Genomic DNA, 16,474 nt, shown 5'->3' on the forward strand with positions numbered 1-16,474 from the left:
TCTCGTGTAGTTCAGGTTGACTTCCAACATGCTAAACACCTCTCCAGTGCGGAGGCTATAGGCATTTGACACCAAATCCAGCCTGTGCCTGTTTCCCTTCCTTTAAAGTCAGCTAGAATGAACTTGAGTTCTCTAAAAAGGCAGCTGGTAAATGGGGTTTTGGGACTTGGGCGTCCAGGGTCTTCCTTTTGCTTTGCAGAGGATCATCTTCTCTGAGTACCTTACAGTGTGTATCTATTTCCTCACCACTAATGAAAGCCCTTCTTTAACAGCTGGGAAAAAAAAAAAAAAAGGCAGGGGTGTTAATCTGGTTTTTAGAGGCAGTTTTAGTTTTCAGTTTGGGCTACAAATTAAAACTTAGGTCAATTTCTGAGAAGACAAAGAGCAGCCAACATCTACTGGACGAGTCTGTGCCAGTCAGCCCTGACCTCAGTCCCCACCTGCACTCTCTGCAGAGATGCTGCTGTAAGGTGGAGGAGCGTCACCCGCAGTCTGCTCAGGTTCCCCAGGCTCCTCTTCATTCTGCAACTGAATAAAAACATCAGATATTAACACACATAAAACAAATTGGAAAGATGCAAACCTAAAAACTAGAACAGCCTATTTGTAAGGCTATCTGGCACTGTGTTTTGTTTCCTAGAACTTAACATGAGAAACAATCCCCTCCCCCTCTTTTTTACAGTATCTTATTCCCAGGAAGAAATATTTTATGGAAATAATCAGACAAAAAGAAAAGGTTACGTAAGAACAATACTCCAAGTAGGCATGGTATATTCATGTAGTCCCAGCACTTGAGAAGTCAAGGCAGGAGCATAAAGAGTTGCAGACAAGCCTAAACTACATAAAATAAAGTTTATTTAAAAAAAATAAAATAAAAAGGCCAAATGTAGTCCAAGCTTGCCTCAAATTTGTCAGATAGCTGATGAAGGCCTTGAACTCCTGATCTTGCTATCTCTACTTCTCAAGTATTGAGATTATAGTTATGTGCTACCATGCCCAGCTATCAAAAAATTAGATTATGGAAAAAAATATATAAAGAAAACTTGACAACTTTGATACTTAACTATTACATGAAAAAGGCTGATCTTTATCAAACAATACAAATTGTATAATTTTTGTTTCTAAAAAGATAATTATATAATGGAAAGATCTAGAATGACAGATATCTACAATTCAGTACTATCTCTAGGTAATGGAAGTATATTTAGGCTTTAATTTTCAGTACTGAACATTCATCACTTGTATAATTTATTTAATGTTAGAAAAGCAATCCAGTAGGACAAAGACCAAAAATAGGCAAACCAAGCCTTACCATTTTATTCAGTTTGTGTGTAAATTTAACATTAAGTAACTGAGACAGTTTTGAAAACATAAACTTCTAATCTGTCAGCACACTGTCTTTTCCCAATCTCCACCTTGTTCTGGCTGGCCTAGGTTTTCAATTATCTAATTTGGTTTTGTAGAGCTGGGATTCAAACTCTGGGTTTTAAGAATCCCAGGCAAGTGGTCCACAGCAGAGCTGGCTCTCCAGCTCCTCAGTTATTTTAAACAGCTCACACTGACTGTGTGTGTGTTTGACTATTGCTGCTGCTATGGGTGGCCCACCCAAGTCACCGTCATAAAACAGAAATGTCTCAATAGATTCTATTTTTTAAAACAAGTTGGCTTAGACTGGAGTTAAACTCTAAAGGGAATTTACTGATGTAAGCAATAGTCTTATCCAGTTTTCATTATTACCACACAGGAAGTCAACTGAGGGGCTTGTGAAACATACCAGCTCCTGAGTACACTTTTTGAAGAAAGCCATGGTGAACTGAGACAGAACAGAGCCTGGGTTCTGACATGAAGCATAGCCTGCATCAGTCTCCAATGCTGTGCTATCCAGAACTGATTACTACAGAAATTTACCTTGACATGGGTCCTTTGGCCATACTCTTAGCAGCATCTACCATCTGGACACTTTCTGCCCCCTTCCTCCCACTCAGTGCTGATTATAAAACCTAGTACAAACATTTTACCACTGATTTTCATCTCCAGACCTTGTTTCTTTTTGAGACAGGGCTTTCCTGTGTACCTCAGGCTGTCCTGAAACTCTTCATCCCCTTGTCTCAAATACTGGGATTATAGGCATGTGTTACAATTTCTGGCTTGAGCACTTTTTTTTTTTTAAAGCTCTAACAATCTATTCTTAAACTTAAGGCACACCCAAAATAACTACATTGTAACCTAAGGTAATTTTCCCCTTGGAAATGAAAGCAGACAGGTAAAATAGTTATAATAAAGCATATGTCCAGGGACACCAAATAACAAATTTTTCAAAGAGCTCAGGGGAGCAGGGGTCTCCTCAACCAGTGGTCTTAACATTATCTGAAGCCCTAGAAAGATAATCTCAGCCTCCTCACAACTACCACTGTATGAGAGAAGACAGTACCAAGCAAGAGACACTGGAAGAATGAGCAAGATGATTATTTGAGAATACAGACTTAACTGTAGCAGTTGGTACCCTTTTTCATTTCAACTTAGCTTGACATTTCTAACCCACTTCAAAATTCTGGAGTCTGGTCAAAGCAAGCATGTTTCCTCTACACAACTTGGTTTCAGAAAAGGAAGCCTGGCAATTCTAAGAAACAGACATTCAAAAACTCAGGTGGTAAAGAGGTCTGGCATGCCAGTAGCTGTAGATAGGTTGTCTGTCTCCTAGCAACCTGGAGATGTGAAATGTGATCACCCCCCAGCACAGTAACAGATAAGAGATCAGAGAAATTCCAGCCTTCTCAGAAACACCATTTCTTTGGTGAGGAAGAGAAACATTACCAGGTCAAGATTTTTTCCCTCTTAAAATTCAGTATTTTAGAATCATACAATTCCACCTGAAAGGGAAAACAAAAGCACCCCCTCCCCCAAAAAAGAAAACATTACCACTATGGAGGATCCACATGTTGGGCTGACCCCAACTCACTGTTCTCACAGCCTCCCCCTCAGGCAGAAATCTAATTACTTCTACACTGCTAGCGATAAGATTAGGCTCCAGAAAGCTGCTCTAGAACAAAACACTAGGCAGGAGAGGGAGAAAAGGTAGTAACCATGTTCCAAAGGCCACACATGCTGATCTATGCTTAGTGTTGACTTGCTGAACAACAGAACCTTAAGATCTATATTCTTACACTTTGCAGCCTCAAGTCCACTCACCAATGAAGAAGTGAAATAAATGCACAACTAAAGTGCAGAGTGTGCTAGAGAACAGGTTGCTTGGTTCCACAATGGATTTTGCCCACATTCCTGTTCTGTCCCTGAGAACCTTTCAGGTACAGCCTACCCAGTCAATCAACTTGGAGATCCTCCCTCTGGATTCCCACCCACGGAGAATGAGCATGCTTCTTCTGGGTCAAGGCTGGAAAGACTCCCACTCTTCCCATCAACTGGGTCAAGTGAGCCCAGGTCCAGCCTAACTGTCACAGAATAGGCCTGGCTGTAGTGGGCCCCTGAGGCAGGGTTAAAAGGGGGAACTTAACTCAAAGTACACACAGTGCCACTAAGGACGGAGCAGTCTGATGGTGACTGGAGACTAACAAAACCACTGGAGCTACATCCCTCCCCATTACATGACTTTTTACATTTTGGACCAATTTTATCTTTATTGTGATATACAATAATGGCATTTTTAAACAAACAAATCAAAACAAAATTACTTACAAAGGACATAGAAAAAGCCAGACTACATCTCAGTACTTAGGAGGTTGAAGCTGAAACATCAAGGGCAAGTTCCAGGCCAGCCCTGGCTGCTACACAGTGAGACTCTGTCTACCCAACAAAGGAGCCACACAAACCATTTGGTTCAAAACAGAACTACCTATCTTTCTAGCAAGATGAAAATAAGCTAATAATCCAACAATCTGAAATCTCAAGTGGGTTTTTGCTTTGTCATACTCTTATAGTGTGTCTTGACCTTCTTTCCCATATTCCCACTTGGTGCTAATCTGCCATGATACCTCTTGGTCTTGATAACCTTTAATACACACACACACACTGTGTATGTATGTATGTATCTTGGAGGCTTGGCAGTTAAGAGCACTGACTGTTCTTCAAAAGGACCCACGTGGCGGCTTACAACCATCTGTTAACTATGCATGTGGTATACCAATATATATGACAGCTAAACACACATACATATAAATTTTTTAAATGTATAAAAATGTATCTTAGGACCAGAGAGACAGCTCAGCAGTTAAGCATGTTTGTTCTTCCGAGGACCTGAATTTGGTTTCCAGTACCCATGCTCACATGGCTCACAAGCACCTGTAAGTCCCAGGAGCTCCAATCCCCTCTTCTGGCCTCCTCAGGTACCTGCACAAACCTGACATATCTACACAAAAACATACACATAGACACATAAATAAAAATGATCAAAAGCTTATAAAAATAAATCTTTAAAAAATCTACAAAGATGTGCTTTTAAGATTAAGCCTATAAAATAAGTACATATAAAATAAAGGGATCATCCTCCTTTGAATCTAAATACTGTGCCTATCAGAAATAAATACAGCATTTTAAATTAAAATCTGCAAGAGCCAGGTACAATGACACCTGCTGGTAGTCACAACTTTCAGGGAATCTGAGGCAAAAGAATCATTTAAGCCTAGTAGACCAAGCTGGGGAGCCTGGTTACTGAGTATATTCCTATCTCAAAAACAAAACTGCTAGGTATGGGTGGCAGTCCAGCCTATAAATTCCAAAAAGGTAAGAAATGGGAAACAAGAGAATCAACAGCCACAGCTACATGAAAGCCAGAAGTCCCCACCACAAAAACCACATACAGTTCTAACAGAAGCAACTTTGCTTTTAATTAGTTCGAAGACACTTATACGGGGTGGAGAGACAGCATGGTAGATAAAGAAAGCTGCCAGATTCAGTGATGTTCAGCAATCCTACAGTGATATGAGAGGCAAACAGGAAAATTTCCCAGAAACTCTGAGGCCACACATCCTGGAGTTTGCCCAGCAGCAGTCGAGAGAGCCTGACTCAAAAATAAGGTATAAAGAGGGAACCTCCACAGGCATTTCACAGCAATATTCACATACCCCACACATCACACCTCTCTCTATCTGTATGCCTGCCTGCCTGCCTGTCTGTCCCTCTCTCTCTCTCTCACACACACACACCTTCCGTTTTAAAATGACTGGCTCTCACTAAGAGGCAACATCTACTCTTACAATGAGTGATACTAGCCAAAGGCATTTTTACATTATCTAAAGACTGGGAAAACAATGAAAAAATCCTACTCCATACAACAAGTATGGTGGTGCACACCTACCATCCCAGCCCTTGGGAGGCAAAGACAGGATCTTCACAATCTCAGCACCCTGGTCTACACCTGAGTTCTGGGCTCGTCTCAAAAAAAAAAAAAAAAAAAAAAAAAAAAAAAAATCAAAACAAACTTCACAATCTTTACACTAAGGAGATGTCAACATACACTCCACACAAACAAAAGACACATGACAAATAATGCTAACCTAGCTAACAAATCCATAATGTTACAAATATCTGCACTATTTAGTTTTGCCTTTTTAAAAAACTTTATTCATTTATATAAAGCAGTCCTGGCTAATTTTAGTTTTTTAAAGGACTTAGTAATTTTACGTGTAAGAATGTTTTGCCTGCGTGTATAGATTTGTAACACATGTGTGCCTGGTGTATGACGATGTCAAGAGCCTCTGGGGCTGGAGTTATGGATGGTTATGAACTTTATATGGGGGCTCGTAACCAAATCCAGGTCTTCTACAAGAATAGTAAGTGTTCTGAACCACTGAGCTATCTCTCCAGCCCCTGTTGGGTCTTATTTCATTTTTTGTTTGTTTCACAAGACACTGCCTGCATAGGCAGGTGTACTTGCATACACACTCAAACACCTTTAGAAAACACACACACACATATACACACTCACGCATGCACGCACCAACTGACATATTCACTAAATGCAATTTCCTCCATTGGCAAGTTAGCAAAATTAGATATACAGGCTGAAAGGCAACAGCCATGCTATGATGTGCATTACATTGCTAAATTGTGTGCTGTTTGAGATTACTGTAGAGCTGGTCCTGGAAATGGAGTTACTCCCCTCCCCTTCAGAATCACTTTATCTCAAAGTGTCCTTCAAGGGATAGACTGACCCTCCTCCCTGCTACCTATAACAGGGAGGAAAGAGAACAAACCAGCCCAAGAGTAGAGACACTATGTCCTTGACAATTAGAAAGTGAACCATTTTCAACAGAGGTTACTATTGTTTATCCCAAAATAAAAATAAAAAAAAAAAGCCAGGAGAACTCATCCATAAAGAGAAAGCTCAATAAGGAACTCCAGCTGAATGCCTCAACTTCCACAGTCTGCTGGGTGTTATAAGCACCAGATCTGATGGTCTTAACTATCTGCTCCTATTTGTTCTTTTACTCAGGAGCCTATTGGAGGTGACATTCTGCTCTGCCTAAGTGTCTCTCTCAATCTGGCTCCAGCTACTTGCCTAAACTGGTTTTCCCAATTGATTTCTGGTCATTGTTTGTTTATAAGCCCTCAATTTGATGGTGTTTTGCTATATGTTTACTGGCTGTCTGTCTCATTTGCTATTTATTCTTTTACTTTGCTTGATGTATACTTAATAAACATTTAAAACAAAAAGTCAGGCATGGTGTGTACACTCTTGATCTCAGCACTCAGGAGACAGAGGCAGGTGGATTTCTGTAAATTCGATGATGGCCTGGCCTACAAAGTGAATTCTAGGTCATCCAGGGCTACAAAGTGAGATTCTGAGAGAGAGACAGAGACAGTCAGAGAACTATAAAAGCTAAGCAATAAAAGAAGTATAGTGAGAATTTTGGAATTTTGGTTTCTTTAAAAGCACAGAAATATTATAGTATGTTTTTATTTCTATCCCAGATGTGGGGCTATGAGGCTGCCTCACAGCAGCTGACTATGATTTGCCTTGTGCTCTGGAGGGGCAGACAGCTGCAGATAGTTTCTGTGACATTTGGAATTCTGGGGACTTTTCAGAGACAGTATATATAAATGCTAGGGCCCCGATAGGCAACGTGGATTGTTGGTTGGTTGTTGGTTGCAGTTTAAGTAGTGATGTGCAAAGAAGAAAGGAAAGGAAGAATAAATTAGATATCCTGATGTCAAAGATCAAACTTGCCCCAAGGAGCTCGACGCCCTCTAACGATAATGTTGCCCTAGTCAAGAATCTCTTTCCTTTCCTCTCCATCCTTTTTTCTCTCATATCTAGTGTTAGGGGGTTGAAAGAGTAGAAAAGGGGAGAAGAAAAAGGAATCCACAAAGTAGCAAAGGCCAGTTACGAAGAAGAAACAATAAAACCCCGAAAGCTACAAGTGAGATCAACGAGGGAACTGGTTCAGCAGACAGGGGAAGCTGACTCCTTAACCAGAACACAAACCAAGCAATCTGTTTCACATGCCCCAAAAGCTCAGAAATTGGTGAGACCAGGTACTGATATATTGAGTTGAAAAAGATTTAAAAACAAAAAGGAAAGCTGCGGGAACACTTAAACACTGTACCACCCAAGTCTCCTTTAGAAGGCATAAACCTCCTCTAGCATGTATAAGCCACAGGTTTTACCCCATAGGAAAAAAAGAAAAAGAAAAAAAAAAAAAACTATTCTTGGGAGAGAATAAGATGACAGGGATCTTTCAGGAGACATTAGAGGTTTTGTTGTTTCTGTTTGTTTGTTTTTGGAGAGAGTGTTTCTCTACTTAGCCCTTGCTGTCCTAGAACTCCTTATGTAAACCCAGGCTGGACCTTAACTCACTAGATCTGCCTGCCTGTGCCTCCTGAGTAGAGGGCTAGAATTGAAGGCATGTGCAGTCACTGCCCAGCTAAAACATTGGAGTTTAAGGAAATGGGTGACACCTAGAAAAAAATGATTCAAAGATTTGTATACTAAATGTTGAGATTTCCCAATCTTTTCCCCTAACCATCTCCGAGGATACTAGCAGACAGGCTTATTCTGGGAAAATTGGCCAGCCCAAAAGAAAAGACTCAAAGATAATGACACTCAAAACAAGCAAAACTACTACTAAACCAGCCATCAATTATGGCAAGTTGGCTCAGCAAGTGGCAGCATTTTCTGCTACGTCTGATGACCTGCTTTGGAGTCCCCGGAACCCATAAACTGTCCTCTGACTTCAACATGCACATATGCACAAACACAATAAAGATACTATCTGGTGCAGAACTGAATTCATTACACATTTCTAAATTTCACATTAACGAACACTGAACGAGGGCTACCTGTCGTGTAACAGAACACAAGGCCCCGGATCCCCAATACAACAAAAACAAAACACTAAATAAAAAGTAAAGTGGGTGTGATGGCACAAGCTCATAAGCTTAGCACTTGGGAGGCTAGATAAAAGGATTGAGAATTCGAGGCCAGCCGGGAGACTCTCCTCTCAAAAGAAAAAAACATTGTTATTTACATATTCTAAGACAAGTCATAACACTTTGATAAAACCAGCACAGAAATTTTTTAGAAATATCTTTCCTACATTATAAAATGTATGCTGAGAAGAAATTTTATAAAATAAAGAAAAACACATAGGAAGTATCAAAACTCCCAGACTTCTTTCGGGTACTCTTTGACTGTTTTGTTGATGTACAAGCTCTAATGTTCTCCGCTTAGTGTACAGGCTACTTTTCTTTGCCGTTAAATTACTGCTTTATGATGTCACTGTAGTGTCTAAAAGTTAAAATGCTTCGAGAGGAAAAAGTTCATTTCTCAGAAATAAATTTTTAAAAAGATTTTATTTACTTTTTATACAATATTCTGCCTGCATGTGTGCCTGGATGCCAGAAGAGGGCACAAGATCTCATTATAGATGGTTATCAGCCACCATGTGGTTGCTGGAAATTGAACTTAAGACTTTTGGAGTACAGCCAGTGCTCTGAACCTCTGAGCCATCTCTCCAGCCCTCAGAAATAGGTTTTTAAAGCTCTAAAATGTAGCCTTAATTAGGGAAAGCTAGATACAACAAAAATACCAGCTCAGTAATAAATAAATAAGTAAACTCATCAGCATCAGCATCAGCAGTGAAGGTATACCAGCCCAATGCTGAGGTCCTTTCCAACATAATCAGAGATTCTCATTTCAACACTGTTACTAAATGTAAAGTCTTGGACCTAAAATCATTTAGATTAAGTCTACTTGAAAAACTGTGAGCTCAAAGACAGAGTAGGCCACAAGAAAGACAGAAGAAGAAAACCAATTCCATAAAGTTTTCCTCTAGTTTCCACACATGCATTGTGGATGGCTATGTGTGAATTCCCAGTCCCCCACTCCCCAGACACATACACCAGTAACGATTGAAAACAAAACAAAACAAAACAAAACAAAACAAAACAAAAACCATAAAAAAGCAGCAAGATGCTTTAAGGGAGGTAGAGAGATGGTTCTGTGGTTTAAGCACATTTCCTGTTCAGTTTCCAGCACCTATATCTGGTGGGTCACAACTGCCTCTAACTCCAGCACCAAGGCATCCAAATGCTCCTCTGGTCTCTGTGGGTAATGCCCCTCCCCCCAATTCAGATAGCATACACATAGATTTTTTTTTTTTTTAATTCATAAACTGACAGACTAAACAACCAAGGGGAACATACATTTTTCTAAAGGCTGTTTTTTTAAAAAAGAAGGTATTTTCTATGTCTGACACTATGCACTAATTTATACTGTTTCACCACAAACTTACCTATAACTTTATTTAGTGGCATTTATCAGGGCTGGGGACGTAATTCAGTGGTAGAGCATTTACCTTGCATGCACATACAAGGCCCAGGGTTTGATCTCCTGGCAGAGGGAGGGAAAGTGTGTGTGTTTATGTAAAGAAATTTACTAAAACAGCCAGGCTCAGTGACACACACCTGTAACCCTCAGGGAGGCAGAGGCAGACGGATTTCTGAGTTTAAGAACAGCCTGGTCTACAAAAATGAGTCCAGGACAGCCAAGGCTAAAAAAAAACAAAAAACAAAAAACACCTTGTCTCTTCCTACACACAAACACACACACACACACACACACACGCACATACAAATAAACTATAAAGCTAGAATTCCCAAAATGAAATGGATGTAGCTCAGTGACAGAACACTTGCCTAGCATGAGCAGGCCCTGGCTTTGTTTGTTTGTTTGTTTGTTTGTTTTTGAGACAAGGTTTCTCTATGTAACAGAGTCCTGGCTGTCCTGGACTAGCTTTGTAGACCAGGCTAGCCTCAAAGTCATAGAAATTTGCCTGCCTCTGCCTCCCAAGTGCTGGGACTACAGGTGTGCATTACCATGCCTGGCAATGAAAAGTTTTAAATCATGTTTGAAAGATGTAACACAAAGCTCCCACAAAGGAAACTTCAAAAATCTAAGAGCACTACTATTGGTTTCCCTATTTTACAAAATTTTTCCAGAAATTTACAAAGGCAACATAGGTAAATTCCTTCAAAGTATGTAACTTTTAAAAACAGAAGGAAAAGACAAATGTGATAATTAACAGAAACATAAGAAAACTATTTTTCCTTAAAATATTTAAAAAGACACCACAGCCGTAAAACCTATAGAATGTTATAGTACAGAATGCATCTTTCTTGTTGTTTTATTTATTTTTATTATGTATACATTGTTCTGCCTGCATGTACACCTGAATGCCAGAAGGGGGCACCAGATTTCATTCTAGATGGTTGTAAGCCACCATGTGGTTGCTAGGAATTGAACTCAGGACCTCTGAAAGAACAAGCAGTGCTCTTAACCACTGAGCCATTTCTCCAGGCCCAGAATGTATATTAATATATATAATATTAAAAGTCTACTTAGGTGAAGCCAGGCATATTGGTGTGTGCCTTTAATCGCAAGCAAAAGGCAAATCTCTAGTTCAAGAACAGCCTATTCTATACAGAGAGTAGGACATCAGGGCTACATAATGAGACTATCTCAAAAAAAAAAAAAAAGATAAAACAAAAACAAATAGAAAAAGTTTCATTTCAGAATGCTGAGCAAAACATGACAAAACTTTGTCTCATACATGAAGAAAGCACCTCTCTCAAGAGGGTGGGGCAAAGGTAGCTGGAACCCAGTAGTGGACAACTGTGTATGTGCCCTGTCTTCTGGAGAAAAAGAGTTTCCCACATGCATATGAGCTAATAATTCTGCTACTACTATATATATGCATACTGAAACTAGAGAATTATGGAAACAGATGCTAAATGGTGGGAGCCAATTTTCCTACTGTTGAAGGGGGAATTTACAGATTAGGTGAATGAGCCAGTATGAGCCACATGTTCAATTAGAGTTGGAGACATAGCATGAACTTGGATTTGGATAATTTATTTATGCGAATATTGCTTAAAGGGCTGAGGGTATAACTGAGTAATAAGCACACATGAAGCTCATGGAAGACCCAGGCAATACACCTAGCACTTAAAAAAAAAAAGGATGTGCACAGGCCCTTTCTGGCTTAGCCACTTTAGAAGGCCTAGTACTAACAACATCCAGGACAGATCTGGTTTCTGGTATCATTCTGTAAAAAGGAAGCAGCGTTTCTTGGAGGACGTGAATTGTTCTAAGATAGCATAAGAAATATTCTAGATGAGACTAGGCCAAAAAGAAAGTGCTCTAAAACAAAACAAAGATGTAGATATGTCAAAAGAAACCAGGTATAGAACATAGAACTGACTAAGAGTTCCCAACAGTCAAAGCCAGCAGTACTGGAATTATGTTCTCAAATAATTATAAGTATATATGAGTATAGACAGATATAATGACTAAATAAGCTAATAGAGAAGAAATAAATGTCCCACTTGTAAAAGTGGGAAATAATGTGTGTCAATACTCTGCCTGAAGTGTTAGCCCCACCCCTTCTCCATGAGCTATGTCACTGTTCTCACTCACTACATACAGCATGGGAGAGGAGAAGAGGACCTTTACAAAAGAGAACCTGGTAAACACTATGTCAGCTATAAGCAATAGTCAAGTGGACAATCTGTTGTTTGTATACATGTCTATGAGCAGGTGTGCACAGCCATGTGTGAAGGACAAAAGAACAGAGGATGTCTTCCTCAATCATTTTACATTGGAGATGGCATCTCTCACTGAACCTGCAGCTCATGGACTCAGCAAGGCTAACTGGTAGGCAAGCCCCAGGGATCCTCCTGTGTCCCAAACTGGAGTTAAAGCTAGATACCACCCACTTGCATTTTCTGGGTGCCAGCAATTAGAACTCAGTTCTCATGACTGCAGGCACTTTTACTGAGCCATCTCTCCAAATTCTTGGCAGAGTAAGAAATCAGCACATAGCCTGTTGTGGTGGTGTACTCCTTTAATCCCAGCACTCCAGAGGCAGGTGGATCTGTGAGTTAAAAGCCAGTCTGGTCTACCATACTAAGTTCCAGAGCAGCCAGGACTACAGAGAGGAGACCCTGCCTTCAAAACAGAAACAAAAACAAAACAAAAAAGAAATTACGTATTCAGAAAACTGAGTGAGAGGCTAATTTACAGAAAGGGTGTACTAGGTGATACCTCTCACACTTTCACACTTGTTTTGACACTACATGTGAATTAACACAAGCACCTGTCAATAAAAGGTTTGCAAAGCACAATACATCTGATTCATGTTTACCAGCTGCCTAGTTTATTGGCAACAATGACTTGTTGGGGGGTATATCTTCAACCTTAATTACAGCATTAATCTGCAACTAAAGTAAATTTCTTTACCTAAATAGGTTTCGGTCCTCTACAAGAATATGGTTCTCACTAAGCAGTTGTACTTTTCCAAAAATAACATCAAAATAAAGAAATGTAAGGATTCATTTTAAAGCCTTTGTAATCCTAGCATTATGAAAGCTGAGCACAAGGGTCCCAAGCTCAAGGACAGTCTGTGGTATACAGTGAAACCCAGTCCAAAGCAAAATATCAAAGTCATTTCATGCTAAGATATACCTTTATATTAATATACTATAGCATATTGTAACTGATATTTGGAATAAACACACATGTCCAGGACCAGCAGTGTCAAGTCCTTAGAATAGTATTCCCTAGGGCAGCTCAACTGAGTCTTGGTTTCTGTCCAAGCCAGGAAGTTCTCTTCTGTTTACAGAGCACAGAATAGTGATAAGCCAATAAATCTCCCTTAACAAGTGATAGCCAGTGGACCCAGCCAGAAAGCAAGGATGGATCAAGAATCTACCAGTGCCACAAAAAAACGACACAGAGAACAAGGCTTGCCAAGAATGAGCCAATTCAAACACACAGGATGGGCACAGTTCTGTGGTTCCTGACATTTACAAATCCTATTTCCATATTTCTAACAGATTAAAAAGAGCTCTCAGAGCTGGCAAGATGGCTCAGCATGTAAAAGGCATTCCGGATAACCCGAATTCCATCTCCAGGACCTGCACAGTAGGAGAAAATGAGATCCTGAAGGTTGTCTTCTGACCTTCACCCACATCCACAAATAAAAAAATAAAAGCTTTTTTTAAGATCTCATGATACTAACCGCATGTGACAATACCCACTTAAAATGTTCTTTTCTGTATTTCACATAAAACTATTTGTAAGTGAGATGATAGGAATAGTGGTGTATGACAGTAACCCCAGCACTTGGGAGAATGAGGCAAAAGTTCCAAGTTCAAGGATAACCTGAGTTACATGGAGAGTTTCAGGCAGTGTAAGAGCCTGTTGTCTCCAAAATGAAAACTAAAAATAGTAACAAAAAGAAATTATATAGTTAATCCAAAATATAATAGGAATATCAATAAAATAATATTGGCTATTGATTAGTATTTGCTGAGGACATGTGATAGATTCCATAAGGTTTATCTCAATACTCTATTTTTTATGTATTTGAAATACTAGTAATAATCACAAAACTTGGGAAGCAGAGGCAGGTAGTCTGTCTCTATGAGTTCAAGTCCAACCTGATCTACATAGCAAGTTCCAGAACACCCAGGTCTAGTAAGAAAAAAAAAAAAAGGGTTGAAAATACAATACCATTACAAAATAACTTCAGGCCAGATATGGCAGTGCACGTCTTTAAATCTTTAATCCCAATTTGTAAGTGACCGAGGCAGTCAGCACTTTGAAAACTCAAAGCAAACCTGCTCTACATAGAGTTCCAAGGCAGCCTGTCTGAAATAACAATTATAATAGCCATTTCTACATAGATAATATATAAACAGCCAACGCAATGAAAAAAAATACTGTACACAACTAATCATGTAGGAAACAGAAATCAATATTGCAAGGAGATGCCTTTACAACCAACAAACAGACCGCTGCTTTCAAGAACCCAGAAGAGGGCTGGTGTAGAACTCAGTGGTTCTGAGCTTGCCAGGCACACACAAGGCCTGGCTCCCATCCCTAGCACAGCCATAACTAACTAACTAACTAAATATTAAAAATAATCAAACTGCTGTTGAGAATATGGAGAAACTGGAATCTTTGTACAATGTTGGCAACAATGCAAGACAGTGTGGCTGCCATGGGTAACAGAACAGTAATTCTAAGAAAACTTAAAAATAGAATTAGCAAACCTCCAGGAATTCCACTTGTGGGCAAATTCTCATAAACCTCAAAAGGGGACCAAGACATATGTGTGCACCCATGTTCCCAGTGCATTATGCTCAAAGACAAAATGTCCATTAGCAAACAAATTTAGTTCCAAAAATGAAGCACAGGCAGGCCTATCGGCAGTAGCCTGTAATCCTAGAACTTGAGAGGTAGAGGCAGGAGGATCAGGAGTTCAAGGTCAGCTTCAGTGTGTGTGCATGGACATATGTGTATGTGGTGTATACATATACACATACATACATACATACATACATACATACATACGGTGAGGTCAGGCCATGATACAAGAGACTCCATCTCAAAACAAACATACAACAAAATATTGTTCAGCCTTAAGAAATTCTGACACCTACTATATAAATGAACCTTGATGACATGCCACATGAAACAAGACAGTTACAAAAGGATAAACAGCTGATTGCATGTACACTGGCATCTAACTGACACAGGCTGAAACAAGCAAGGTGGAGTACAGGTTAATGGGTACTGGACACATATGGGAATGCATTTAATGCTGGCAGACTTTGCACTTAAAATGCTTAGGGTGGGAGGGGTTCAGTGGCAGAGAACTTTGTTACCCTGTATAAAACTCTTGGGTTCAATCCTTAACACCAGAAGAGGCAAGAGCATAAAAAGTTAATATGGTATATTTTATGTTTATTTTACATAATTCTAAAAATTTTTCAAAGAAACAATTTATCTATCTTCCATAAACAATCTACCCACGTTCGTTTAAGTCAGGCTCTCACTATGTAACCCAGACAGGCCTGGAGGCCACAATCCTACTGCTCAGCCTCCAGAGCACTAAAATCCCATGAGTGTACCAACCACTATGTCCTGCTTCAGAATCTTTTATAAATCTTCGTTGATAATTAACAGTTTGGCTACAAATTAAGCAAATAATCTGACAAGACAGGAAGAGATAACCAACGATATAACTTCTGAAACTTTATAACATGCAGAACAATCACACAGGCACTACCTAAGCCCTCTTCCAAGATCATGCCTGCGTCTCCTGTTAAAGAGGTGACATTCCTTCCCTAATCTATCAAAATGCTCTTCCAGAATACTCAAGAGAACTTTACCCAAAAAGCTATAACCCGTGCCTGGCTTATGATGTCATTGAATGATTTACAAGATTACTGGTGATGACTGCAAGTAAGCAACTTCTTCTGCAGGCAAGGAGTTATGACTAAAACAGCACATTCTGTGGTTCGTTTTTAATGTATATTGAAGCACCATCCATCCAAATATCTCAAAACATTTGGCATGAGGTAACAAAATTCATGATAAAAAGGCGAAGATCTATAACAATAAGGAAAATGAGGACCAGCAATTAATGTCCTCTTTGAGCTAGCCACAACTGGGCATGAACCTACCTAAACCTTTCTGAAACACTGTTCCACATATTTGGATATAGTCTCAGTTTTTAATCTGCAAGAAGAAAAAATAAATAAATAAAATAAAGGCGGGGGGGGGAGATCGTGCTCAGGAAACTAAGCCCAGCCTGTCTATAAACTCTGTCACTGTACTAAATTATAAACCCATAAATGCAAAGGAAGTCAGCAGTGTTAGCATCTCTGAATGAATCATAAAGCTTTCCATTACAGTCAGTTGGCTGGAGGACTACCTCAATCAGATTAACCAGATCAAAAGAAGTCAGAACAGCCTTTTGTGACAGCCTTGTGTAGCGCGTTGCTATCAAGTGGCCTGGACAATTCACCAGCATTCTATAATTCAAAAGCCTTTTAAATATGTATAGTCTCTGATCACACACTACAAAGGAACAGTTACAGGTGTATGGACCAAGTTAATATGGTATATTTTATGTATATTTTACACAAAACCTTAAATAAATGAAAAAAA

General features: G+C 39.5%; 1 protein-coding gene across 2 annotated transcripts in view; it reads right to left on the bottom strand.

Annotated features, from left to right (window-relative positions):
* Ndfip1 (Nedd4 family interacting protein 1) overlaps positions 1-16,474 on the bottom strand; it is a 41,814-nt gene that overhangs the window by 22,583 nt on the left and 2,757 nt on the right. For both annotated transcript variants that reach the window (XM_060377354.1, XM_021654645.2), the window contains exon 2: positions 441-528. In XM_060377354.1, the coding sequence (XP_060233337.1) occupies positions 441-528 (88 nt within the window). The remainder of the gene's footprint in view (positions 1-440; positions 529-16,474) is intronic.

This window comes from Meriones unguiculatus, chromosome 2 (genome assembly GCF_030254825.1).
Source record: "Meriones unguiculatus strain TT.TT164.6M chromosome 2, Bangor_MerUng_6.1, whole genome shotgun sequence".
Lineage (NCBI taxonomy): Eukaryota > Metazoa > Chordata > Mammalia > Rodentia > Muridae > Meriones > Meriones unguiculatus.